The 27,972-nt window shown below is 45.4% G+C and overlaps 1 protein-coding gene across 1 annotated transcript; it reads left to right on the top strand.

Moving 5' to 3' along the window:
• Positions 1–9: 9 nt before the first annotated feature.
• On the top strand, positions 10–20,318 carry NINJ1 (ninjurin 1). The gene is made up of 6 exons (XM_075762634.1): positions 10–270; positions 398–411; positions 5,263–5,266; positions 9,237–9,453; positions 14,324–14,485; positions 17,492–20,318. The coding sequence occupies exons 1-5, from the start codon at positions 199–201 to the stop codon at positions 14,476–14,478; spliced, it is 462 nt and encodes a 153-aa protein (XP_075618749.1). The 5' UTR covers positions 10–198; the 3' UTR covers positions 14,479–14,485; positions 17,492–20,318.
• Positions 20,319–27,972: the final 7,654 nt, after the last annotated feature.

Here is a 27,972-nt window from a genome sequence, read left to right as displayed (position 1 = left end):
GTGTGTGAGGAGAGGGAAGGCGGGGCGGGACGGGACGGCTGCGGTCGCCGCGCCTGCTCCGGTAATCGCCGTCTCGCTGGAAACTTTCTCCTCAGCGGCCCTTCCCGCCCCTGGCCCGCCGAGCCGGCCCCGGCCGGGAGAAGAGGGCTCCCCGCGGGCAGCCGGGGCCGAGGCCGCACCGCCCTCCCCTGCGCCGCGATGGACTCCGGCGGCGAGACCCACGAGCTCAACGGGCAGGCGGAGGGCGCGGATCAGGCGGTCGTCGAGCGGGTAGGGGCCGGGGGCTTCCGCCGGCGGCGGGGGGCGGAGGGCGGGAGCGGGCTCGGCTGCCCGACATGGCGGGCGGGAGCGGGGCGTGAGGAGGCGGCGGAGCCCGGCGGGAAGCGGGCCGGGGCAGCGGCGGGTCTGGCAGCAGCGGCCCACGGCCCCTCTCCGCCCCGGCTGCCTGCGGGGCAGCGGCAGGTGCCCCCCGCGGAGCCGTCCGGCTGAGGAACCTCCGGGAAGGGGATGGCGTGCCGGCTGCAGTCCTGTAACCGGCGCCTCTCCGTTATTTGGGTTTTTTACACGTCTTCCATTGATTCAGCGCTTTTTTTGTAGGGATGCCGCTGCAAGCATCCCGTTCTGTCTCACTTCGAAGACAGGCAAGTGCCAAGGAAGGACTGAACAGAAAATCCTTTCTTGCCCTTGGCACGATGACCCCTGAGTTCCTACATGTCAGCGGAAAGGTTGTCAGGTGTCGTCCCAGCCAGGAATCGCTGCTTGGAAGCACACCGGCACAGGCTGAACCTGGGGGTTTTCCACCCAGGGGACTTGGGAGGGGCTGGAAAAGTTACTCAGGGGTATATACACAGGTGATAAGTGAGCACAAAACCAGGAGGAATTACCTAAAGGGTTGGGCCTGTATGGTGGTGGCTTTTTTCCATACAGTAATCCAAATAAGAGAAATAAGAGAAATACCCAGCTTTTCACTGCTCCATGTACTCAAACCATGACCAGAGAACTTCACTGGAAAGCATTTCATCCCATGTTCTGTTTATGTGTAAAGGATGTTTTCCAAGCATGCCACTTATCTGAAAAGCCAGACTGGTAAAAGACCGTCTTTTATGTTGTTTTGGAAGAGACTAAACTCTAAAAAGCAGCTCTTATTCCAACCTAAGCCTCTGCCACATAAAAACAGTTGTACTAAACCACCTTTACGTCACTAGTAAAACTTTCTGGTTACAGACAGACTGGACTGATTGTGGAGCAGATCTGTCCTTCCTCCCTCCCTTCCTGACAAACCCTTGTAGTCGTGAATATCAGTCCAAGAAAAAAAAAAATCTGGTTTTAATAAATCCTGGAAAGTACCCAAAGAGAATCAAGGCTGGGATAGACTGGTCAAACTGGTGGCCTGAAGGGGTTTTCTTTAAGCCACTGACCTCACAGCAATTTTCTTTTTTATTAACACAGAGTTGTGATTGCATCACAAGTGCTAGTCATGGGGATTTATTTTCTTTAACTTGGTCTGCTCCAAGAATTCTGTAACTTTCCTGTTTTACTTCATCTTCAGTTGTGAGCAGTCATCACTTTGTTACATCTTTCCCATAGGAGCTGCAAGTTCAATGTGAATGCCACAGAAAGAATAAGCAGTGAGATATACTATTAGATTTTCTCACAAAAAGAAGAAGAAGAAAAAAAAAGAAGTATATGCGAGGTAAAACAGATGGAGACAGATTTCTTAAAAACCAATCTGTGAATAGGAGATACATTAAAAAAATCTGACCAAGTTCACAATTCGCACAAACAAAAGAACACCCCAGCTCAGCAGCCCCGGAGAGACCACAAATCCACAGGTGCCTGAATCTTCAGTATTGGAGTCAAAAGTACATGAGTGTCTGCTTTTAGGAATGCTCGAAGGCATCGCAAGCTGGGCCACCCTGGTTTCCCTACTGCCTGTCCTAGCATCTGCCCTCTCCTCAAAGCAGATTCTCTTGCACATCTTCAGCAACGGACTGCCACCTCCTCTTGCAGAGGAGCTGACATGAAATGCAGAATAGGTGTCTTACCTTCAAAGCATTGTAGAAGCACACGGAATAAAAAAAAGACTAGTTCTGAATGAGTGGTCACACAGTGGTTTATTTTAACTCCATCATTAGTTTGGATAATTATTTTTAGCAGCTGTCAAGCTTTTAGAAGCAAGAAATTCCTTGCTTCTAATCCTGGGTTGGCCTAGTGTGAACAATTGCATCTTCCTCTGTTTGCTTTCCCTGTTCATGGGAAACAGTCTAGATTCACCATGTTGTAAAAACCTAGTTTAATGTTTCCAAGATAACAGGAAATCCTAGCTGAATGTGTTAAAGAAGAACTACGAAAAAGGTGGACAAGAATTGGATGGTAGAAAAGAACAGTTCTGGAGTAGTAGGCTTCTATTATAGTCATGTTAATACTGAAAATGTATTCAAAATTGTATATTAATTAATAAGTAATTTTGGGACATGGCAATTTCTTGGCATCATACTGCATGAAACAAATTTCAAATTTGTACGAACTCGAAAGAATTTTACTGCATGTAGAATGAAATGGCATATTCTAAAGCATTAATTATATCAATTTGAATTTGGAGTATTTGATATACTCCAAATATTGAAACTGTTGGTGATAAGGTTTTGTTTGCTTGTTTTTTAAGTAGCTTGAATAAACAAACAGTGCTTTAACAACACAAAGTAGGCAGCCCACAGTCCAATTGTGAGGAAGAGTATTATAAGACAAATCACTGGAACGAGCAGTAGTAATGCAACACAGGAAAAAAAAATCGTACAGGAGAAAGCTTCTGCTTTGATAGCTGTACGAACACGTTTAAGTTATTACTTCATTTCACAAAGTTAGTCATCAGGTGTGCTGATTAATTTTAAGTCATTTAATGAGCAAAAATATTCTACCTTGGTCCTGGAAGCAAGCTTTAGGAAAACAGTGCTCTGCCCTGAGCTCACAGAACTGTACTTTGCCCTTTTTTTCAGACTAACTTTTTAGCTCTCAGGACTCAGCATGGTTACCACTGGTGGTTTTTTTTCTTAACAAAGTCATACTTGCGTTTTCTGTCTTTCTGTAAGAAAAGCTGCACTTCTTAAGCACAGGCTTTTCAAGATGCTAGAAAATCGATGCTGTCTATGAAATATGAACACAGACACAGGCTGAGTTTTTCCCCTCTTTTTCTTTTTTTTAGTTGCCTGCAACCACACTGTCTCAAAATGTGACTCCAGAAGTCTCACAAGCTAGTTAGTGTTACACTAGGTTAGTGCTTGGATGGACAGATTCCACCCCCCCCCCCCCCCCAAATGAAATTCCTACAGGAAATGTAACTGATGATTCAGTCCAGATGTAGGGATTTTTCTCTCTGAGTCAGTGCTAAGCTGAACAACGGATCTAATGTTTTATTGGGGGAAAAGAAATAATATCTTCTGAGGAGGTGTACAAAGGATCTAATCATCCAGTACACAATTGATATAGCTTAAAATATTTTTGTTGGAAGAATATTTCTTTTCTTTGTAGAATATTTTCCCTATTTTTCTGGACCAGCAAGATCTCTGAGATGGAGGGGAAGTCCAGTCTCAGAGCAGCCATGTATGGCCCATTACATTTGCAGTATGTAGATGATGGAGATGTGTTTTGATTAGAAATACTATTGCAAAACACAGTACAGTCCACTGTAAAATCAGCATGACTCAGCCTTTTATTTACACAGCCTCATTACTACATAGGATTCCCATTATTTTAAAATCAGGACTGTCCCTAAACACAAGAATTTAAGGAAGCTTGCTCCATGAGGTCATATTGTTCAACAAGCTTGCCCGATCTCATTGAGAATCGAGGCTATTTGGCTGTTAAAAGTGTCTAAAAGCTGCCGTACAATTGCAGTAATCACTAACCTAAAATAGAAAGAAAACTGTATGCAGAGTTAGAGCAAGCCAAAGATTATGAAGGTTATATTTCAGAGTAAATGTACAAATGTACCTGAAGGCGAAGAATCTTCTGACAGCTGAAGGAAGGTGTTGTTAATCAGAAGCACAGTTCTTAGAAACCTTGTTTGGAATATAGAAATAATAATCAGCATTATTTTCCCAATTATCCCATACAAAACGGTGGCTCTCCTGTATTTAATAAAGGCATTCTACTGCATAATGATTTAAAGTTAGCGTACCATGAAAATATTTAGTGTTAATACTGTACCAATACTAAAATAAGTATTTGTGTGTTTTCAGAACCCAGATACGACGCTCTGGGCCTGACAAGCGAAATATGTTGAGCTCTGGGTCCTGCAGCCCCAGCTGATATTAAGTAGCTGCACTTACAAATTGCACATCAAAGTTAAAGCGACTCAGGCTGTACTTCTGGCTTATGCTTGGCAGTTTCTGGTTCGAAGTATTCATTTGGGAAATTGGAAGCTCACCTTGCTAACTGCAAAATACTAGTTTTCTAGTGGGATTTAAGAAAGTAACCAGTCTTGTGCTACTGGAAATATCTGTTAACTTCATTACAAGAGTAGCAAATTCAGTGTTCATAACAGATCTGACTCTTAACTTGGAAATTTCAAGGTCCTGTTGGTTCAGACGATATTTGTCTTTTATAGTTTTTGTGAGGCTTTTGTTTTGGCTTTTTTTTTTTTTTTTTTTAGCTTTTCTTAAAACAATCTCTTTAGGGGAACATATATGTGGTGGAAGACATGTAAGAAGCCGAGTCAAATACCTAGGAACATACCAAAAGAGAAGGAATGAATCCTAAAAACTTGCACTCAAAATCCAAATGATTTCTTTCCTCCTGAATTCATAGTGCAGAGCGACAGAAACAAATACAACTAAGTCCTAAATACAAACGCACTATAGGCATCGTTGTCACTGGTGGGGTTTTTTCCCCAGTGGATTACAGATGACTGGCAAAACCCCACCTGTCTTCTCTGGACAGGCCAACTGGTGCCATTTGGGGAAACGCCGTGAGGTCAGGTTGGACCAGAAAAAGAAAAAAAAAAAAAATTACTCTTGGGCTTTCCTTTTTTTTTTTGGCCAGGCTTCCAGGATGTTAATTTGACTACTTCAGTGGTCACTAGTGATTGATAAATACTCTGTTGAGCAAACAGCCGCATAAATTTTGTCACAAGTATCGATTTAATACTGTAATAGAAGCAGCAATCCTGACTACAAGAAGTTACTGTATTTAGCAAAGATACTTTATTATTTGTTTTCAAATGTTTCCATTTTCAGTGCTCTTTCCTTCCTGTTGAATCACCAGGTGGGTCTTAGCCGTGATTCATGAAACTCGGCATCTATGGACATTCGCCTGGGTGCCACATTTATTTATTTTTTAATAAAAGTAATGAATACAGCCTTTCTGTGCTTCAAAGGGACTCAGTTCTTCTGGGCGTGCTGTTGAAATGACGAGTGAAGCAAAGCAGCAAAGCAAAGTCCGGACCAACACGGTGGTCAGTAAGACTGTGTGTCCAACACCAGTCGGTCCTGGTGTGAAGGTTTGGTCGTAGAGAAGCAAAAAAGTGCCAGCTTCTGACGTAGCATCTGAGCTTTATCCTCGCAAACTGCAGCGCTCTGGGCAAGCCAGCAGGCCCTGCTGCCGTGCGGCGACACGGAGCGGTGCTGTCTGTGGGGACAGCATCGTGTCACCCTCAAAATCACCTCTTCCACAGGGGATTCTTCCAGTCACAGGCGGAGCGAGAGCAGGAGGCTTTTCACTCCTCTCCTTTCTGTAACTGTGCGTAGACTAGCACGGCAGGTTGTTCTGCTCAGAGGGTGATGCTTTGTGGGTGATGGGAGACCTGAGAGCAGGCTGTCACTGACAGGGAAAGGAAGATACAGCAGTTCCAGCTACACCTGACTCATGCACACACACGTGTGAACACACAGGCTATTTTTTCTCAGACTCATTTGGTGATATCAACCGAAAGGATCAGCTTGTTTGTACCAGGTAATTTGAATACTGAAAGTGTGTAATGAGGTGTTTTGATTACATTGAGACAGAAGCAGGTTGTGTGGAATACAGGCTGTTCTCCCGCCAAGTGACACCTGCAGGAAAAGCCTTACTTCACATGCGTCCTGGAGAACGTTCACAAGTTTCCCTCTCCGCAGCCCAGCAGGTGGTAACAGCACAGTAAGTGGTGTTCGGTGCTGCGGGCTGCGTGTGTTGCTACATGCTTGGAATCTCCCCGAAACCATAAAGCCACATAACAAAGTTCCCATATAATTTCTGTTGTACATGACTGTCTTTATCCTGAGGTTAAGGCAACGGCTCTCCTTTCATTGCCTGTCTATATATTGCTGTGTAACACGTAGTCTGGTCTTAAAAGCTGCTGCCATAGTACTGGCTGCATTTGTTTCGCTACTTTTGGCAGTTGCCTTCATCTTGCTTCCAGAAGGCAAGGCTAATTTCCTTTTTGTTTTGTTTTGGTTTGGTTTATAGTTTTCAAGCATGAGTCAAGAGGCTCCGCTTCTCAGTCAGGAGATGGGAAATGATTGTTTCTGGGGCTTTCATGATTGCAAGTCCTTTTTCCTGGCAGAAGGCAAGATCACAGACAGAAAAAGCTCTGTACTGTAGAACCGATGTTTCAGTTCTCCATATGCCTAGTTCCGATTCTGAACTGGACTGCTTTCAGGAGTGATAGCTGAAAGCCTCTTAACGGAGTAAAATGCCATTTTTTTAGAATCTAAACAAAGTAAATAGCTGAGTTGTCATTCCAGGAATAAGGAGTTTTGCTTTCGCTTGCCTTAGCAGCACTCTACTTTGAAAAGTCTTCTCCATTCGTTGGAGTTCAGCAGTGACTCAAAACCTTCGCCTCCACTGCAATTCAAAGCCCATAGCCTGCAATTTCCACCTGCAACTTAACCAGAAAATCAGCAAACGGCAAGGTGCTACAAGTGCAGCAGTGCATTTCCCCAGGAAAAAGAAAAGATCATATTCTGTTGTTTAAGTAGAAAATATCTTACATCATGTAGTCACAGATGTAACTGAAAGGAAGATGTAGCCCAGACTATTGACTCTTTTGTATAGTTAAAAAAACCCCATATCAAATACAACCACATTCCTACATCGAGTGAAAACAAGGAAACCAGTCATCATGTTTTCACTGCAGTCCCCTCCCCTCAGGATTAAGAACCGAGTCACAGCTACCCGCGTAGTTTTTGCCTGTGTTACGCACTGGAGCCTCATAGACCCTGCGGATATTTCAAACTGAGTATTTTTGGAAGAAAGGAGTTAATTAGCTACTAGACATAGGAAAAAACTTCCTCTATTATGAACTTGTGACAAAATAGAGCGTATTACATCTGCTGAGAAGAGTTTCTTTTACATTCATTCCCAGAAATTGAATTCTGCTCTTACGTAGCTCCCCATCCCCTCTCACCCTGCTAGCATTAGGTAGCCAAGAGCTCAATGTGTGTGTTTGGCTTTTTACTGTGCGGTAAACAGGGAGAATTGTTAGTCTGGCTTTTTCACCTGAGTACTGCCAGCATATATTCCATGCTGCTTTCCATATGGAAATGAACATCCACACCTGGTTTAGTGCTTCTGGTGGATGGTATACTAGAATTACAGTATTTTTCTGAAGCATCCAAATGGTTTAGTGGTTTAATGGGGCAGGAGGGTGGGAAGAGGAGGCTCTCCTTGGGGAGAGAAAAGGTGACAAATGTGGGACAGATTCCCCACCCAAATTGCATTTTTAGGTTGTGGGATATAGACAAAACCGAATGAGTATTGAGTTCTTCCTGACTGAAGTCAGCATCCACCTCAGTGCTGTTTTCTTCCCATTAGCCTGGTCTCAGTAATGAAGCTGTCTGCGTAAAGCTGCGATTCCATGGCTTCCTCCTCTTCACAGAAAAAAAGCTTGCTGCTGCCCCAGAACGTTTTGCTCTCAGTAAAATATTGAGACACGGTTGATTACAAGGTGTCTGGTGAAAATAGGTCAAGTTTGGTATTTGAATGCCCTGGAAAAACTGACGATGTGTTTGCTGTATGCATCAATATCTGTCCTATTTAAAAGGACACTTTTAAGTCTGGACAGTGGCGAAGCTGGCTTTGGAGTTGGAAATTTGATAGTTATTAGTGCTGCCAAAGAGAGTAATTAGAGGGCGTTTTCTGCATTTGAACTAACCTTCAGAGACTTCCCTCACAGTATTTTCTGGCAAGCAGGAACACATCTGTGCAGTAAAACGGTCTCTAAGAAGCAGGTTTAAAGAAGTCAGCTAGAATAAGCTTACTCTTAACATATTTGTGTATTATTTTTGAAAATAAAGTCTAGAAGTAAGAGCAACGAGAATGAAGTTCCTAACCTGTTCAGAGACTGCAGAAAAGTCTTTCTTCATCGCAGAGTTGGGCATCCGAGCCTAACCTAGTTACCCTGAGCTGCATCTAATCCCTAGAGAAAGAGGCACCCCTGGGACATGAGCTGTCAAATTCAAGTCGGGTCACAGGAAGCGTCATCAGGAAACACTCATTTTATTCATCCCGCCGGGTTAACTAGCTCTGGGTTTGCCCTGCAGTTGGTTCTTGTTTTCCTGTTTGTTTGGAGGGGAATTTAAAAAAAAAAAAACAACCCCACACACAAGTGCTAATGAGAAAATGGAAAGAAAAGTTTCCCTTGTAATTGGGCAGTGCTTGGCAAGAACAGATCATACGATATTTAAATGGAAAAACAGTTCACTGTGTGTGGAAGGACCTGGACAGGGGCAAGGTGGAGTAAGAAGCAGCAGGGAAAGAGGTCAAGGAAAGCTCATACAGTGGCCAACTTCCACATAAATCCTTAAAACCAGACTCATGAGTAATTAAGGAACTACATAGATGCGTGATGGCAGAGGGTGAATTTAATAAGTATTTGAGTTTTAAAGTATGCCTTTAGGAGTAAATTAGTTACAACAGTTTGTTGTTTGCTTGATTGCTTTACAGTCATTTTTCCCTCCAAACTTTTCTCAGTGCAAATTTTTCCGCTTTTTCAATCTTTCCTTTTCTCAGGGTAGAAACATAGTGACTGTTTAGAATGATCCTACAGGCTGGAAAAGGTGTTTCTGCCAAAGTCCGGTACAGACACTATTTGCTGCTCTCTTGTCAGATGGGGGACAGCGGTAACCGTGAAAAAGATGCACTGACAGTCTCTTACTCTGTCAGTATGATTACAGAAATCAATCATCGGGCCAAGCCATCTCTCGTTCACTACACCAGTTAAAAGAGATGTGAATAACCTTTTTCCTCTCTCCTAATTTTAGCATCAAAGAAATAGACCTATGAATATCAACCACTACGCAAATAAGAAGAGCGCGGCGGAGAGCATGTTGGACATTGCCCTGCTGATGGCCAATGCGTCCCAGCTGAAAGCCGTGGTGGAGCAAGGACCTTCTTTTTCCTTCTACATCCCACTTATCGTTCTTATCAGCCTGTCACTCGCACTGCAAGTTATGGTGGGAGTACTCCTGATATTCCTTGGTATGTAGCAACAACAAGAACCATTGACGTGTATTTTTCTTATAGGATGCAATCCATAAGATGGTATATAAGATGGTATCTAGACTCCCCATTTATTTTTTAAAAACTGTTATATTTGGAAGTCTGTACCTCAGAATTGATTAATTTTTTTCTTTTAAGACCATAGAAATATTGCAACAAAAGGAGTAAGGGCAGCTTCGTGTGGAATCTTCAATTTTGATCAACTTCCTCACGCTCTTATGCCCAGAGCATGAATATTTTTCTTTTCAGAAGGCCTGAGGAGGAAGGAAAATTATGAAATACTGTAAAAGAATCATTAGTAGGCCAGAAAGGATCATGCAGCCTGCCCAGTTTCATAATACTATTTCTGGCAAGACCTGTTACTTCATCTTATGACTGAAATGCATTTGTTCATATGTATCAGTCTTATCATAAGTAATACTATAAGAATACATTGTGAACATAGAACTCCGAAATGGAAGCGAAAGTTGAAACGTCCATCTTCGCGTTGGTGTGGCATATTGTCTTCAATTTGTTTGTGTTTCTGCAATCAGATCAAAGGTTTGATAGTGCAAGCTTGACAATAATGAAAAAAAACCCTTAGTTTTAAATTTAGGATACTATTCAAAGCATCCTAAATCTCTAGGTGAGGAATGGTAGAAATGTACTTGTTACTGTTAATTTTCAAACCTGTGTTAGACTGAAATTAAAGCTAAAATGAAAAAAGAATCTAATTGGAGCAAGATTTCACCATAAGAACATACCTCAGCTGTTATCCACATACTAAGACTTCAGTCAAAAAATTTGAAATTACATATAATATGAAAACACAGTCCGAGTAGCATCCTGGGACTACAAGTAGATTGTCTTGAATACTGCTTATCCCTAGGGAAACCTTTGCTACTTTCTACCAAAGAAACATGATGAAAACCTTTAACATATGGTAGAAATTATTTCAAGAGAATGAGTTCAAACAGGAGTTGTGTTAGTGTGTGCTTTGGGCATGTTCAGTGAGACAGCTGTAGAATTAGTTCCCTGCTCCCCGCCTTCCCCCCCCGACCCTTCTGTATTAATTGTTGAATTACAGACCTTCACATTCCGAGAAGTTCAATGCAGCGTCTTTGCTGTTCTCAAAAATATAGGTTCCACTATTCAGCATTAATAGATACAATGCTATGAGGCACAAGGACAGGTACTTATCACTAAAAATTAGGTATTTTAAGTTAGTATTGCGAGATAAGTAGCACACATATGTCCTACACCCTCTGCCTTATTCTGTAAGGCAGAATATTGATCTAAGTAGCTATAGAGCCATGCTCATTTCTAAAACAATGCCATCACGAAGTAAGCATGAATTACGCAAAAAAGCCCAGCTGAAAGTCCACAGAGAGTGGAGAGACAGCACTCTTCTGGAAATCTGAGTTTTATGGTTTGACCTTAAGCAAGTCTTCAATACTACTTTTTGCTGTCTTTTAACCTACTGTGATATTTCCCCCCATGCTTTTGCAAGGCAAAATGCAAAAAGAATCCAGTGGCACTTTGCAAAGCTGCTGAAAACCTGTGACATTCGTTACCAGCACCCAAAACCTGAGGCCATAACTTTGGAGAGTCGATCAAAGATACCTGTGGAAATCAGAGGAAGTGTTTAAGTTTCAGCATCAGTTGAACCCCATTATTCACTGAAATAAATGACACCTTCACTGGTAGGAAACAGCTATGGATCACTTCTTTTGCTAGTGAACATATGATCATTTATTTTCAAAGCTTTTTTTCAAATCTCTCCCTTTAAATTAATGGGTACTATATGACAGATCTTAAGTCTACCGTAAATGAAAAGCGCTGAAGGTGATAGCCAGAGTTCACACGTGGCATTCACTAAGTTATAGGTGTCGCCTTTGGCATCTCTGTTAGTCTTTCAATGTTCTGTTTCTTAGCACAACTGAAAAAACAACTTTCTGTTCAAGGAGGAAGTTCCTAGGAAACCAGGATACATAAGGCTTGTAATATTGATATGCAGCTGACATAGCTTTTTTCTTTCTTACAAAAGAGCCAGAATACAGCTGTGTCTGCATTTGGTAGAGTAGGTACAAGAGCAAAATCCAGTTTCTGGCTCAGAGGAGATTCCAGAAAGGGACTGGGAAAAGCAACCTGGTGATACTGGGGGATGTTGGAAGAGAGTCCTGGAGAAATCAGCAAAACAGATATGTTTCTCGCATCTCCCTGGTGGTTGGTTCAGTTAAGCAGGCTTTGAGGCTGTAATCAAGTTCTCTGGTTTTTGTTGGGCACTAATTTCTCAGTGCGGAGACATTGCTTTTTAATGCTCGTTTCTGCCAGACATTGCCAAAATGGCTTCCATCTCTGTAATTTTTATCTTTGTCACATTGAGAGTAAAGAAAGTACCCAGCAGCCCGAACTCCAAAGTCGGGCTGAGGTCGAGTTCACAGAGCACTTGGTGAGATTCATCAGGAGTTCAGCCTGCGCTCCGTAATCAGCCGTGGCCGCAGGTTGGGCGGCCCCAGGGTGAGAAAGCCCTCGGCTTACAGCGGTATGCTGTTGGAGCGATGCTGTCGTGCTGAGCTCCGAAGTACTGAAGATGGGAAATAGGATATGAAGGTACAAAGATACAGGTATCATAGCAAGAACTTACTTTTCACAGTGTGCATTTGGTAGTTTTGGCCTGCAGGAACAATTTGCCTTTCTGTCCAGCCACAAAATTCTGCTTCTTACAAGCTCTCACAAGCCCACACAAAAGTCTGTGCAACCATCCAGTTTCTTTCCTTGAGACAGAGGTTTATCCCGGGAGCTACTGGTTCTCACAGTTCTCTACTAGGGATTAAAAGCTTTTCCTCCTTCAAAAGAGCCTTTCACGAAAACTTTTTGAAAAATGTTCAGCAAACTTGTTCTTGAGAGTGATTTCGTAATCTTAACTTTTTGGAAGAAAAGCAAAGAATGTCTTGAAATAGTTTAAGTGGTATGAAATCATAGTAATCTAATCCCACTATAATAAAATACTTGAAGAATAACTGTTCTTCAGAACATTTTCACAAACACCCTCATCTTAAGTATTATAATCACAAAGATAGGATTACTGCAATTCTACTGCAAAATTTAGAGCACCGCCTAAACTGACAAGCCATACTTGTCTTCTCTGACCCGTATTTGGACAAAGGGACAGCTCTCACAGTGTCAACTCTCCTTTGAGCGTGATTTCTTTTGACTCACAAAACACATTAATTCATTATTGCCTCTTTTTTTTTTAAACCAACCATCTTCCATACTTCAGGATTAATTATTCCAGTTCATTTATTCCGCTTCATTCACATGACAGTACCAGAGTCCTTCTAGGTGCTGTTGGGATGCAAGCATCCACATAGCTCCAGATACTTTACAGACACGTATAAACTCATTTTCTGGGTTAAGTACTGCTGAGCTTAAAGTATTTCATGCCTACACAGGTGTGCAGTAGCTTAAGCTTTTCAGAGAGTTCCCCCACGCTGTTCTTCAGTGCTTTGACTGGCCTGTGATGTTTGACTACACTGCTTTAGCAAACAGAACTTGAACGGGTGCCCAGAATTCCTTGAAACCAAACCAGCGTTAGGCTTCCTGATTAGGGACACCAGGCGAACCTGGCTCTCAATACTTTGGCATCACGAGTGTGTTTCCCACCGCTTCTACTTAACTGCTTCAACCAGCACGCGAGTCTTGGTCCTGTGGGTAAGTTCTCCAGTGGTGACAGGGTCATTATATTAAAAGCGAATAAGGAAGTTTATTTCATGCAGTAGAAGCATGAGGCACACATCTATGTATGTGCCTCTTGGAGCTCACAGTTTTATTTATGTTGCTGTAAAAACTTGTCAGGTATAAACTTTCTCTCACACGTCCTGTACATGCACACACAAGCTCCCATCATCTAAGCATTTAAGAACTAGGAGTCTAAATAGACAAAAAGCATTCTCAAAACCTGCTCCAGAATTCATCGACACTCATTCCACCCGCATCCCAGAAATTTAGCAGAGGATCTGAGTTGCAGAGCCCTTACTGCAGGAGAGCAGAGAGAGGTTTGCCACATGATGCCAGGGAAGCACCCCCAGACTTCTACTGTATGTACAAGCACATGCTTGATCATCAAGTCTATTATCAGTCCAATGTAACTCATTTATATGTTTTCACAAGGCCTGGAATCAAAGCTTAAACTAGATTAATACTATATCTCCCTTGTGTGTTCCTCCCTCACTCCCATTAGCAGTTTGACCAAAGAACAACTGTAAGAAACAAAAGAAAATGTTTACACAGCTGATGCTCTCTGTAAAAAGGACTGCAACCACATTGCTTTGAAATCTTCTGTTTAACAGATATAATACCCTTGCTTTCTGAAAACAGACTCGGTGCAAAAGCAGGGAGTAGGGCTGGGCACCAGTACAAAAAAAATCCAGCACTGGTAAAGAGATTGGGCTGTCTGTGAAGGACCTGTAGCATTTTAACTGCAGGAAATTTAACTTCATTCCATCCTGTCACGGCTTCAAGCTTCATGTATTCAAGACTGAAATAATTTTTAAATGCTTAAAGTCTGCAGCAAAAGTAGATTTCAAGAGATCAAGTACTCAGAAGATTTCTGGTAATGGTTGTGTATCCATTACTTCCCATGTGCTTCCACAGAGATTAGATGCTAATTACTGGAAGCTAACAGACTCCTTGTGGTTACAGATCTTTCCCTTAGCACTTTTGCTGACACTGTGGAATCTTACTTCCCTTTTAAGTATGATCCAAATAGCTCAGTGTAAGAGAAATGAACTACATGAGTAGTGAAGACTTTTATTCTGGATTTTGAAATATACATATAATTAATTTTTTTTTCCTTTTCTCTTTGAAGTAAAATATGACCTTAACAACCCTGCAAAGCATGGAAAGCTGGATTTCCTCAACAACCTTGCAACTGGACTAGTATTCATTATAGTAGTTGTGAATATTTTTATCACTGCCTTTGGAGTGCAGAAGCCAGTTGCTGAATCAGCATCACGACACTAAGTACGAGGTGAGTGTGGTCTCCCTGCACCATAAGGTGGTAGTAGGGCGTAGCGTACAGGAATGCAGTGCACACTAGGGCATGACTTCAGAAATAGCCACGAGCTTATCTATACAGTTCTGGCCTTTTCAGATAAATGAATTTACTTCAGGCTACTGCAAAAGCAGAAGCTATGAGGAACTGTGAAGTTATTACAGTGTTTCTGTAAATAAAGAGTTCAGGAGTTGATGGCAGCATCTTACTTTGTCAGGGCCCCTTGCGTGTGTCACGCATAGGAAGTGTAATGCTCAGCCACTCCTTTTCCTCATTGCTGACTAAGCCAAGAAGGGAAACAGTATTGTTTTGCTTCCTGTAAATGCCTCTTCTTTTTTTTAAGAAAGGTTTGCAGTCTACTGCATCCAGTCTCTTATGAACACTGAAGACAATCTTTATCCAAGTAACTAGGGCTGTTAAGTCCAACATACAATACTACACGTCACTGGAGCCCTTCAGTGGCTTTTCTGTCCTCACAGGCTGCAGGGCTTTTGCTGTGTGGGAGACTCAGCCCACAAAGATGTGCACTGTCGCTTTACTTGATACACGCAGTCGTTCAGAACAATATTGTTTGATTTACCTGCATTGTAAAGTTTGTTATTTACTCATACCGAAGGATGAATATAGGAGTTGTGGCAATCAAAATGGGTATCTTCCTAGCATCATAGCTATGATGAACAATTTGGGAGGAGATAAACCTAAATTGTAGACTTGTAGCCCAAGAAGCACTATGGTCCAACCTCGGCCTTAAAATAGCACTAAGCCTGTGTGTGCCAACATTGCTCTGGCTCTTTATCTTCAAATCTCAAACCGCGTTCAGAAGACCTGCTGAAGGAAGGGATTACTTGGCTTCCTGACCAGCCGCAGTACGCTGGCTGCTACGCAGGCAGCCCATACGTCTGATGTTACTGGTTTGAGTTAACTCCTAGATGAAACCTTGTCTCCATGAAAAAGAAGATACAAGGCCTGTAAACCCCTAATCAGAAGATGAATGATGCAACAGAAATCTGTAACAAGAATGGAAACCGGACCAAAAATTATCAGGGCTCTAAACAGCATGGGGGAAATCAGTGCAAGAAATTACTGGGAAGATAAAGAAGGAGATTTATTTATTTCGGGCTGCAGGCAGAATCATCTGCTTTAACCAAAACCTGTAAAATTTTGTCAGTGAAACAAGGTAGTTTTATTGTATTTTCTGGCCATAGTCTCTACAAATAAATGAAAAAATATTTAATTTTAACAGCAAAGAGCACATAGATTTTCTGAGATATTGTCAGAATTATAGGTAGAACGTCTATCCCAGCAGTACATTAAAACAATACTGAAACACTAACCGCAAAATTGCACTGGCAAAGCCAAGAGAACTGAATGAAAAATTATTGGAATTGTAGCTGTCTTCACAGGAAAAAACACACAGAATAGCCAGGAACAGAGGCAGAGACAAGAATCTGAAATAGGCATCAAGAAACTCAAATACTGGACAAGGTGGCACACCAGAATCCAAGCCGCACTGTATCTTTTTTGATATAGTGAAAGCCAAACTTAAGAGGGAAGAGAGGAGAAGTGGTTTTTGCTTATCAATCACACCAATGTATAGAGAGGAAGATGAGCCAGTTAGTGCCTTAATATAGTGGAATATTGAGAAGTCAGCTAATATCCAGAAGTGAGTATGACACACCTTGCCTTTCCAGGAAACTGGAGGGGTGAGCTCACCCACATTTCATCTGCAATTTCTCTACTAGCACCGCGTTCTCCAGTGAGGTGCCTTACTGATTCTCCCCAGTACCTGCTCCCTTTTCGCTCTCTCGCTGGCTTTTAGGAGACGCTGCTTCTGCAGTGTTTCCCCAACATGACTGCTGCATTTCTCTACAGCAGAACTCCGTAGTGAAGTGCTTTGAAGAGCCCTGCAGCTGTTACAGAGTTTGCAGGACATCTGGTTTGTGTGTTACAATCCAGTTCAGCTCTGGACAGCACTAACACGCCAGGCTGGCTTCTGAACATGACTGCGTTAGCTCTTTAAACACTTAAAGTGCATCCCCCTGCAAATTTCTCCCACCTGTCCATGGGCTTTGCTTTCCCCTTCCTTCACGCACATATGTGGGCAAGTCTTCTGGAACCATTGGTGGGTTTGTGCAATGTCTTACCACCTAGCTGGCACCGTCTGGCAAGAGGGGGCTCTTCACTGCGTTTGTGTTGGAGTTGCTCCTTTACTATTCCTTCTGCTTTCCATAAACTGTCAACCCAAAGGGGTTTGTGGCTTAATTGTGGAATCCCCAGTTAGAAAGCTACGTCTTAAAGGAGAAACCAGTTCACATGTAACTTCTCTGAGATTGCCATGAGCACGTGAAACACAGTTCTGCCTAGCGGACGGTACTAGCTCATGCAGCTGTCTATTGTATATCGCACGTAGCTATGCGCAGCCAGAGCCTTTGTTCACATACATAAACGTGATTGGCAAATACTGTTGAAACTGGTTTAATAAACCTGCAGTGCCTCAATAAAGGAGAAACAGTAGCTGGTGTATGTAACCTCAGGTAGGAGCAAGACCTAAGGATGTCCAAGGATCTGTACAAAGCCAGCAGCTGTGTGACCCTGCCTTCATGCTTCTCACGCATGCAGTTTCCTAATGAAATGGCCAAATGTGGGGTCTGGGACCTGTGTCTTTTTGCTCCAGACTTGTTAAATGCAGAAGTTCTTCATTGTTTTGGAATGCTAATGTCCGTTGTTTGCTCTTTTGTATATATTGCCCTTGCTAAAAACACCTGGTTGTCTGAATGTAACTGGAAAAATAAGTTTTTTTCAGTCCGGCTGCCACAGTCTCCTCAAAGCCCCAAGAGAACAAGTGGCCACCATTTTCTGGCTTCACCGTTACTATTATGCACACTTTTCCAAAGAAAACTTAATTCCCCCTTTAAGGCAGACTGGTCATTTACTATAATTGCTGTATCACTAACATCTCAATACCTTTGTTTTGTATTTCAGAGACCTGAAGCATTCATTCTCGATGCCATTTGCACTTGAGCCAGTTACACTTGGACATGGTGGGGGAAAAAAATAATCTGAAGAAGCTGGACATACTGAGCGGCTTTCTCAAGTTTCCAACAACCAAGGTGTACCTAAAATGTTCCCATGTGTTAATATTTAAACTGTTTGGCATGTAAAGAAAGGTTGATTTTGACCCAAGGACATTGTTTTCCTGGAATATTGGCATTCAATTTCTGTAGAATCTAATTGTTTTTCACAGAAGTGGCATGAGCTCATCAAACAAAGTAGTATCAACGTGTGGCACTTCACAGGACTTCCCATTTTCCGTGCCTTTCAGTTTTGTGGCAATTTGTCATTTCCACCGTGGTGAGAAACGACAGGCTTTCGGTTCTGGCGTGGTCACGTTGTCCTTTATTTCACTCGCTGGGCACCAAATCCACGCACTCCCCCACCGTAGGCAGAGATAGCTGTGCCTTGGTTTCTTTTTTTCCCCCTGTAGCCAAAGCAAAGGTTTTTCCAACAGAAAGAGCAGGCCACCCTTGTGCAGCTCTGCTCACAGGTACTCATTTGGCCTGTTCCTTCATCTCTGGACCACACTTACAATTTCCTCTCCTTTGTGCACAGACACACAAATCACCTAATTGCTGATGGGTTTTTTGCTATTAATTGCTATACTCTGAATTCTGTGCGTTATATGTACTCCTGGAAACCCTGTTAGAAGCGCTACCTTCTCTAGGCCCAACTGGAAAACTAGAGGATACGGGGAGAACTTCACCTGCTAAACTGGTGCGGAGTGCTGTCAGCAGTTCAGGTAGCAAACTGAAAGACATCTGTCCCTCTCTGACTTACTTTTCCCTCTTCTCTTCCCAAGATTGATTGCTGCAGTTGTGTTGCTCTTACGAGTTTATGGCTAAAAGCATAGCTAATTTTTTAAATTTTATTTTTAAATATATATAAAGAGATATAAGTATCTTCTAGGTTCTTACCTGCTGGCTCAGGGACTGACACTTTTTCTAAAGACGCTATTTCTAGTAATGGTGTAGGTTATCAAAATTTCTACGACGGAAACATTTCAGTCACTTTATTTCCAAAGTATCACACCTGTGATCAGAAAAATCCTAGCTTTCTAGATTGTGCTTACTTGTAGATGCAGATTTGTACTAAGACATTTCCTGACTGTTACTGTTAAGTGCTCCCCTACACATCTTAGTAGAAGTTTGACTTCCATGTGTCTCATCTCACAATTTTTATTGATCACATTTCTCTTTAGTTATATCTCAAGGCTCGTGGCTGTACCATATCTTCATTTACATGTTCTGTAAGAATTACTAACAGAAAACAAATCAGAAACTTGTGTAATTAGTAACAGAATAGACATTCTTTTTTATTGTTTGATTCACCTTTTATTGCTTCATTTCCAACTTAACATGCATTTAACCAGTATTTACCAAGCAATGGTTATAATCGCGCATCTTGTACTAATTTAAACAGAGCTCAGAACAAGTTCTGAACGAGGTACTCAGGTCAATTTATTTATTTTTTACAAACCAGCGAGCTGTTGAAGGACTATTCCTACTTACTTGTGCTGTCGCGGTAGTGTAGTGAATTGACTGGCCAAATGGCAGTGCTGAAAACCGTAACAACCTGGGCAGTAATTTTGGTAAGGTTCCTGACTGTACCGCCTTGGTTACCTTTCACCTTTTTACTCTCTGGAATATTTGCCCGTCTGTGCATCCGATCCCGCCTGGAGAGGCTCTCTGGAGGCAGCTACCTCTCTTCTGCGCGGGGGACTTTGTACCCAAGCAAGATGTCTGGAGCAGTTGCTTTGTGTTGTCCTAAATACGTAACCTGTCCAAGAGATAGTTACTTTTAACTTGGGTCTGAATATTAGGTATTTTCCACTGCCAGATTTGCATCTTTCTAGTTTTTTAAGCAAGAGATAAAAATAGGAAGAACTGTGTTTGTGGCCCTAGCTAATCCTCTCACTTTTTGACTTGTCCCACTCCCCAAAGGCAGACGCCCAGGCTCTACTGGTGTTTACCGCATCTGCCCGTGGTGGTGATTGGGCCCAATTTTGACTGTAGCGCTCCATTCCTGTGCGACGTACTGCCTCTAACAAGCATGGCCGTGCTTGTCTTGCACTGCAACACCTGACAGCAGTCAGAGGGGGGGTGCAGAATGGACACACCACGTCTTTTCCTGTGTTTTTCCCCTCTTTGTGGGGCCATATTTTTCAGGTCACTCAAGCAAACAGGCTGTTATAGTAGGCTCCTCCTGAAAAAGATAATATTTGTTATTATAGCATCTTTACTGCTAAGCTGTTGTCCAACAGAAACTGCCAGGGCTTGTATATCCCATCTCGCAGCGGCGTGGGGAACTGCCTGGATCCAGAGCGGCTGGGTGGGGGACACGCGCCAGGCGACCACTTGCCAGCTACACGTTCCGGTGGACTTTGCGAGACGCGGGGTTTGGGACATACAAGAGGGAAAGGAAAAATACTTTGAGCTTGACCACGTTGTTGGGTGCCAAGAGCTGGATGTGGAGATCTGCGCTAAGGGGTAGGTGGCTGTTGATGGTACGTCTGCCAGAGCCAGGCTCCACACAACAACCACCCCCACCCCCCGTGACTCCTCCTGAGCTCCTGAACGCGTGGCTGAAGCGTCACGGCGGAGATCCTTGCAACTTCGGAGCCTGCTCTCTTGGTTCTAAACACAGGAAAACCCGATCTGAAGGACATCCACCTGACTATGAGACTGTGCTGGGCATCAGCAGTACGCAACTTGCAACTGAATGTCTTTTTTTAAATAAAAAGGATGCTGGTTTATTACTTCGTCTTTTATTGTGAGTAAGAGAGATTTGCAAAACATCCTCAGTCATGCAATCTGTGTTTTCAGTCTCTGGAGCCTTCAGAGACCATGTATTTTTTAGCAGACAAAAGCATCTGCAAGTTGGTTTTGAGTATAAATAATTTAATCACATGATTACTATTCTTTTAAGTCAGGTGCTTATTTAAAATCCTAGCCAGTATCTCCTAGGGGCGGCAAACAAATGCATTGGTTTCAGCGGTGCTTTGGTTTGCTGCGCTTCTCCAGAGTTCTTGGTTGTAGGCAAACATTTCGCTTAAAAAGAGGCCATCAATAATGAAGGGAGATGAATTTTTACAGGCCGTCTCAGGAAACGGTTCGTGCCAGGTCATCCGTTTACTTCTGTTTCGTAAGCTGCTGAGCAGAGTAAGAATTGTATGTGCTGCTCTGGTCGTTCTTGTTAGTCCCTCCAGCATCTCGGGCTGCCCGGCTCGAAATAGTCCGTGGAGCAGGTGACAACAGCGATAGTTCCCAGAACTGGCTTTTAAGTATTTGTCTTCTAAACCAGGTCACTGCTGAAGCTTATTCTGCAGCGGAGTATCACATCAAGAGGCTGAACTAGAAAGCACAACCCTGCTTACTGGTTTCCCCGCAGCTGTCGTTCGGAAGGGTTTGCTCACTGGTTTGTGTTTATTCTGACAAAGGCTTTGTCCCGTTCCCGCGCAGCTCCCCGAGCCCTGCCACCCCGCGGAGGGACCGGCTGCCTGGGGCACGGTGCCCTGCGCTCACCTCCTCCGGCCGGGACACGGGCTCGTGGCTGCGGGTTACCCCGAGAGCTCGCATGCCGCTTTGTTAACGGCTGGGAGAGGCACGGTCATCTTGATCAGGGAGTTACGGAAGAATTATCAGAAACGAGTGACAGGATCCGAACGCCGAGCTCTGCTTATTTTCTAGCTTACCAAAGGAGTTGCCATTACAAGATTTATCCGTTCCAGGTGTGGTACCAATTTATGCCCTGGTTTACATTTGTTTGTTTGTTTGTTTGTTTGTTTAAATCCCCAAAAAACAATGTCAAAAGCAGTTATACAATATAATTTTGTCAAACCACAGGAGAACAGGCGCTACTGAAAGTGTGTTTGCTCACTGCAGGGCAGTGGGAACACTTAGAAGACAACTGATGATATATTTTCCTACATATAACTCATATCCTCGATAACCTCCACATCTGAACACACCGCTCCATCAGATCTCCCAGAAGGTTAGAGCCAGCGTAGGGCAAGCAGAGGCACCGAGCCTGGAAAGCAGCAGGCTCTCCTTCTCCTTACCTGTCTGCACACAAAAAACCCCACGTTGCTGCCAAATGACAGTGGTTTGCTTTTAAAGAAATGATTTTCAGGTTGTATACATAAGTGTAATATCTCAACGTGAGAGGTGGAGCCTCCCGCCTTCGCACGGCCAACCCTACACTTCTGCTAAGAAATTAAAAAACGACAACCCGCGAGCTACTGAACGCTCCCAGCAGCTTCGCCACGCTGCCGGCAGGGAGGCGATGGAGCAGAACCAGTCCCGTTTCGGTCTTAAGGCGACACGTTGGGTATTATCGCTGCGACAGCAGTACCCAGGGAAGGACGCTCCAGAAAGCAGCGTAGAGACCGCATTTCCCTCCAAATTAGCCCGGAAACAAGTGGCAACCCTGATATCACCAGATGGTGCCCATTTGTAAATGACTTTTTTTTTCAGTAGAAGGGAACATGGCTAACATCACTGAAATAATCTGACACAAATTTAAGGACCTCACAGCGAGGTGTGTTCAGACAGAGGCTTTGCCCCAAGGCACCACCCCAGAGGACAGCGCGTACCTGGGGAGAGGCGAGATGACGGTCTCCTCTGTGAAATAACATTGCAGTGCTTCGTTTTGACTTTAGCTTTCACATAAAACAGCAGGCAAACTCCGTCTCAGGGCTCAGCAGCACAAAGCTCGAGCTCCGTACCTGCTTGGGAGGACGTGTGGTGGCGCAGCCCCCCCGAGCCGCTCGGTGCCCGGGGCCATCCCCCCCGCCTCAGGTGCTTGTTCCCTCATTGCTTGGGACCGGTCGTGACAATCGGTCACCTCCTGACGGCCTGGTACCCCTGTACCTCGGCTGTGGCCCGAAGGGGAGATGCCAGGAAAGTTCTGAGTCTGCACAGCTGGGGGAAGTACCAGAATATTTCACCATCCGAGCTGGGCCGGAGTGGAAAGTACCTGACCAAGGTCAGTTATCTCGGCCCCTGTAAGCAGCGATTCTAAGCCAGACCCTCGGAGCTCTCCTGGATCCCAGCGGGCTGTGACCAGCACCACCACCCCACCCACCCCCACGCTGGGACGCCGCTCGGGACCAAACTTGGCGAGAATCATCTGCCAGGGCGAAGGCAGCCTTCTCCGGCCTCAACTGCCGCCCGCGGAGGGATGCCGGTGCGTCGTGAGCGCGTGCTCTGAACTCAGAGAGGGACGGCGTCGCTATGCGCTGGCTTCCTCCATCCACCGCTCTACGTACACACGTGTTTAAATACAGATGTTTGCCTTTATGGCTGCGGGTGACATATAGCACTGGCCCAAATATCTCCCTCTGGCTGCGTGGACCTGCATGTTTTGTGTTTGTACGTACGTATCTACAAACTTTGGTTTGAGATACCTTATAGTGAGTTACTGTGAGTCTTGTCATCTTCGACTCTGTAATCAAGTCGCTGTTTTGATCATAATGTATTTTACTGAATTACTTGTAACTCTTTAAATTAGCCAATCATTGAGTGCTGCTAAAATTCAACCTTTGATTTAACTCACCCTATTAATAAATTTTGAAGTGACTGAATTGAAACCGTGTCAAAACATTTTCATCCGCGACACCATGCAAAAGAGAAGAAAGTCGGCTGTGTCCCCAGTTCTCTGGGACAGCCCCCCGCCGGAGCAGCAGGCTCTTTCTGCCCTCGGAAACCGGGACGTCGCTGCTCCACAGCTGGAAAATACACGGAGCAGGAGAGGAGCCGGTCCCAGCGCCTCGAAGGGAGCACCCCACGCACCCCAGTGTCACGTAGGGGTCTTGCTGCAGCCCTTCGATGTTGGCAGGTCATTGAGAGTCAAAAGCGAAGACAAGACATCACTAGAGCAAGAAGTAAAATAAATGCAAGAAAGCATTTGAGGAAGAGATAAATAACTGCGTGGCCACAGCAAGCTCTTAGAGCAGAGTTTTCATCAGAGGCTGGGGTGATGTGCCAGCTGTACCTGGAGTTCTACCCGTGTCCCCACCGCCATTTATCCACCACCTCGCCTTGGAACACGCTCAGCAGCAGCGGGAGGGCAGAGCGGGCCGGAGCGTGGGCAGAGCTCATGGGAACGCTCGCAGCGTTAGCCGGCCGCTGTCTCGGGGAGCAAACGCCGGCTGCGTCAGGTACATACGCAGCCAAATGGCTGGCGTGAAAAAATGTGCTCAAAGGCTGAATCTTCTGCAAGGAGGAATTTCGTATTGTCACATGGAGTGAATGCTTCGCTCTGTACTGAAGGCTCACACTCAACCTCAGCCCCGCTTTTCTAAGGGCCCTTGGCCGTGACATTGGGAGCGTTACCTACAGGCCATCGCAGGACACGGTGTGATAATTAGTAGGAGACACAGAATACAATCTTTTCAAGAATTTATCTTACCAATTATTATCCAAGGGTGATGACAAAAAAATTACCTTCCCTGCCATTGGATGTGATGGATTATTTCGAACTCACTTTCCTCCTCCTCTGCAGTGTATTGAAGTAAAGATCTGGTTTCGTGGTTATTCCCACTCCCCCTTGGATTATTTCATAACGAGAACTGCTTAATAACCGGGCTTCCTTCCCAAGGAGAGTGCCACAGCCCCCCAGCTGGGAACGGGCTCTTTCCAACGCCTGCTCATCAAGCAAGTTGGGCTTTGTCAGAGGTGCAGGTGGCAAAAACTCTGGCTACTTATTCCTTCAGCCTCATCCCCCCCTCCTCCTCCCCTCTCCCATCTTCCAGCTCTGAGGTAGCCCCAGCCCCTATTTACGGTACGAGTTTTAATTAGTTGGGGGGTGAGCGGTAAATCTGGTGCCATGGTATGAAGAGCTGCACGGGGACTCCTGCAACATTGCCAACCATTTCCACCAGTGCCAAAAATATTGGAGACTAACTCGGTTTCATCACCACCCAGCCTCAGCCCAGTTTTCTGGCATCGAGGATGAAAACAATGTAAACTGTTGGAAAGGCCTCATGTTGCGCATTTGCATTGGCCTTGTGGAAGCTGGGGGGGGGGACGGACGGGGGACAGACAGCTACGTGTCTTTACCCTGGGACAGGATTTAGTTTTTTCTGTGTCAGAAAACATGATTCATCAGGCATGCCAGGGAGAGCATCGCTCAGGAAAGAAATGACTGTATTTCCCCCCAGGCCTCTCCATCGCTCCTGAGATTCAAATTCTGGGAATGTGACTTAACAAAATCAAACCGTATGGAGTGCACTGAACGGGGCGGCGTGAGAGCAAGCCACGGCGGGCCCGTCTGGGGCAGTGCTCTCCTTCACTCTGTAAAAGCTCCTTTTTCTCCATGCTGATAAAAAGTCAAGGCTTGAAAGCCCCACATCCCATGGCCGCCCCGGCAGGTCTCCTCACATCTGGAAGGGACCACGGTCGTCAGACAGAGATGCCGACGTCGTTAGACCTGATGGCACCTGGTAGTATTTTGTTCAGTTTGCACGTTCCCTTCACTTGCACAGACAGGGTGTGATGGAATAACGAGTCGCCTTTTTCATGTTTCCAGAGCCGGGACCAGCCTAGACTCATCCAGGGCTGAATTTCATCCAGCTCCGAGCGAGGAATTTCCTTCCTACTTGTTTTCTTAACAACTCTGTGCTGGTCCAGACAAGTTTCACCTGTGCTCCCTGCCTGGGACCACCCTGAAAGACGCCTTTGCAACTCTTTCATAGAAAACTGCTATCATCTACATTGTCATTATTTTTTTAATTTTTTTTTTCTGCTAGCATTTTACCTGCTATACCTGGACTTTGAATTTGGTTCCTACCTGCCATAAACTATCTTCTACCCCCGGCAGGATGGAGTTCTTCCAGAGGAGCGAGAAGCAGCGGTGCTAAATCGCGGTGACTCAGCCAGCTCCAAGATGCTCCCATGGGACCCCAGAATGAGGGATGAGCCTCTTCTCCCCTCCGCAGGCTCTAACCGCACCGTGCTGTTTAACCGCAAACCGGCACAAACCTAAAGCCCAGCGGGCACGGAACAGTGTGTGATTTAAGGGTGGGAGGACAGGCTCCTGTACTTGCCTTGTACCCCCTCCAGGTGAGAGAGTCAGCAGCCGGTCCGGTCCCAAGCGGGCAGCGATGGGACGAGAACGTCCCCTCTGCAGGACCCTTGATCCACCAGAACGCAGCCGGGCGCGGGGCAGAGAGCAGAAGCTGCTGAGAGCATCTGAAGGTGCCCGTCTGGAGCCCGTGACACACCTCGAAGCATCCAGCACAGCCGCTTACGGCTCAGCGCTCGTCTCCGCATAACGGGTCCAACGTGGCGTTTGAAGGTAGTGAGGAGCGCTGGGTTTTCCTCTCCCGGTGTCCAGAGAAAAGCGTGAGAGTGGAGCTACCGCCGAGCTCCCGGTCAGTGCAGCACGGTGCCCGTGTCCCTCGTGCCTCCCCTTGCTCCCCCGTGCCAGCAGCCCGAGCGCCAGGCGGGGTGCAGGTTACCGTACCCCACCATGGCGGGGCTGGGCGGCTCCGTGCCAGCTCCTCTGGCAGGAGAGAGGGGCAGGAAACCCCAGCTCTGCTCAGGAGCAACCCTTTGGTTTGGACAACTGTGTATTTTAAAAATGTGCTGTCCTTCCAAGCAAGGACATGCCCCAAGCTGGAACTGGTAGGATGGAGAGCGCAGATTTTTTTTTTTTTTTTTTCTCTTTTCCCTCCCTGAAAATACCCAGAATCCACGTTGTGCTTGGGAACCTTGTTAAAAAATCTTCATTAGAAGTAAGACACCCAGGCAAGTGGAAAGGGCACCCCAGGACACGGAGGGGTGGGAGGGGGACAGCGGGCCGAGCGCTCCCCGGGCAGCGGCGGGAGCAGGGTAACACACCGCTCCCAAAGGTTTCCAGTTTGCTGCTCAGCCCCGGGGAGATTTGGAAATCTCAGTCTCTGTGGGTGGTTTTTTTCCTCCAGAGAGATGAGAAGCGTAACCCAGCTGTCCGCAGCCATTACAGATCAGGAATATTTAAGAGGCACGGGCATTTTATTTGCAACCTCTGCTAGGAGATTTTAAAATTAATTTGCTCAGTGCAGACAGAGGAGAAATAATCTTGGAGCTCTCCCTTTCTGTTAACGCAAGAGCTGTGGCATTCAGCAGGGAGGCAGCCGCAGGGACCATCCGAGGCCATTCCGGAGCCGGCACTCAGCAGTGCCGGGGGGTGCGACAGCGCCGGGTGCCACAGAGCATCCTCCGGCCAGGGGTCTGCGGGGCTCGGGGGCTGCGAAACCCCTGGGGTAGCTAAAACCTGGGCTTGAACGAAAAGGAAAAAAACCCCACCAAAGTGACGAAGTATTTTGCTACTGAAAAGAGGACTTGGTAACAGTCACACCATGAGGACACGTCTCGCCCGTTATTTATTCAGGTGCTGTGGCACTCCAGCTGCTGCCATCTGACTTCCCCTGTTAACCAGCTCGCGAAGCGCAGACCAAGTCTGAAAGTTTTTTGCTTTACTAGGCACAATGTTGTTAAAGATTTATCAACAGCAACACGGTAGAAAGCTTTTCCTTGCGACCGCCGTGTATGGCGGCCTGTGCTCCAAAATAGAAAGGGCAGGGCAGGATTCACCTGAAATGCTCTTTTACGCCAAACCAGCTCCATCGAATTAAACAGAGCGATGCTGCTGCGTGCCTGCCTCATCCCCAGCCGCGGGTTCTGTTTGCGTGCGGCATTAATGACGTCCCTGTGAAGTGGACAAGTTGAAGCCATAACGAAAATTACCCCCTCCCCCAAATCCTCCAGTTTCATAGCAATTGAGCTGGTTTTTCACCCACATCAAAACCCCGGTGATGCCCACGGAGAACGCCATGTGCCGGTCCCTCTCCTGGCACCAAGCTCTGCCCCGAAGAGCCCCAGGCCAGCAGGAAAGGTGGGGAGAGACTCGCTCCATCCCATCAGAGGGCAGAGGCTCAGGAGGGTCTCTCTCGCTGATCAGCAGTTACCTCACGGGAGATCCTCCTCCCTTGACGCTGACAACCCAGCTCAGTTTAACTGTGCTTCTCCTGCTGCGGGAAGGCACCGAGGCTCTCGGGTTCTTCTTGGGCCCCCCAGAAAATGTTGCAGCAGGGGATGCAACCCAGGCTGCGGGTCAGTGATGCCCCCAAAACTCCTCCTGCTACAGCAGCACGTCACTTCGGCAGGAGGATCCTTACCCTGACCCATAGCAGCACCCGGGCCAGCAGATTCCTTCACAGTTTACCCAAAAGAACGGGCCAGTAACAAATCTGTCTGCATGTTTTTCTTGCCTAAAGTCCTTTTCTGGGTGGTCAAAGTAACCTTGAATACCCACCTTGATTCCAAGTCACTTCATGCCAAGCAGAGGGAGGTCTCCGCACAAGTCCTGATGGGTGACGACTCAGGGGATTACCAAAATGACACAAAGTCGGGGCTCAACCAAAA

This window comes from Balearica regulorum, chromosome 10 (genome assembly GCF_011004875.1).
Source record: "Balearica regulorum gibbericeps isolate bBalReg1 chromosome 10, bBalReg1.pri, whole genome shotgun sequence".
Classification (NCBI taxonomy): domain Eukaryota; kingdom Metazoa; phylum Chordata; class Aves; order Gruiformes; family Gruidae; genus Balearica; species Balearica regulorum.
The sequence above is the reverse complement of the archived record's forward strand: the minus strand, read 5'-3'. Positions and strand labels throughout refer to the sequence as shown.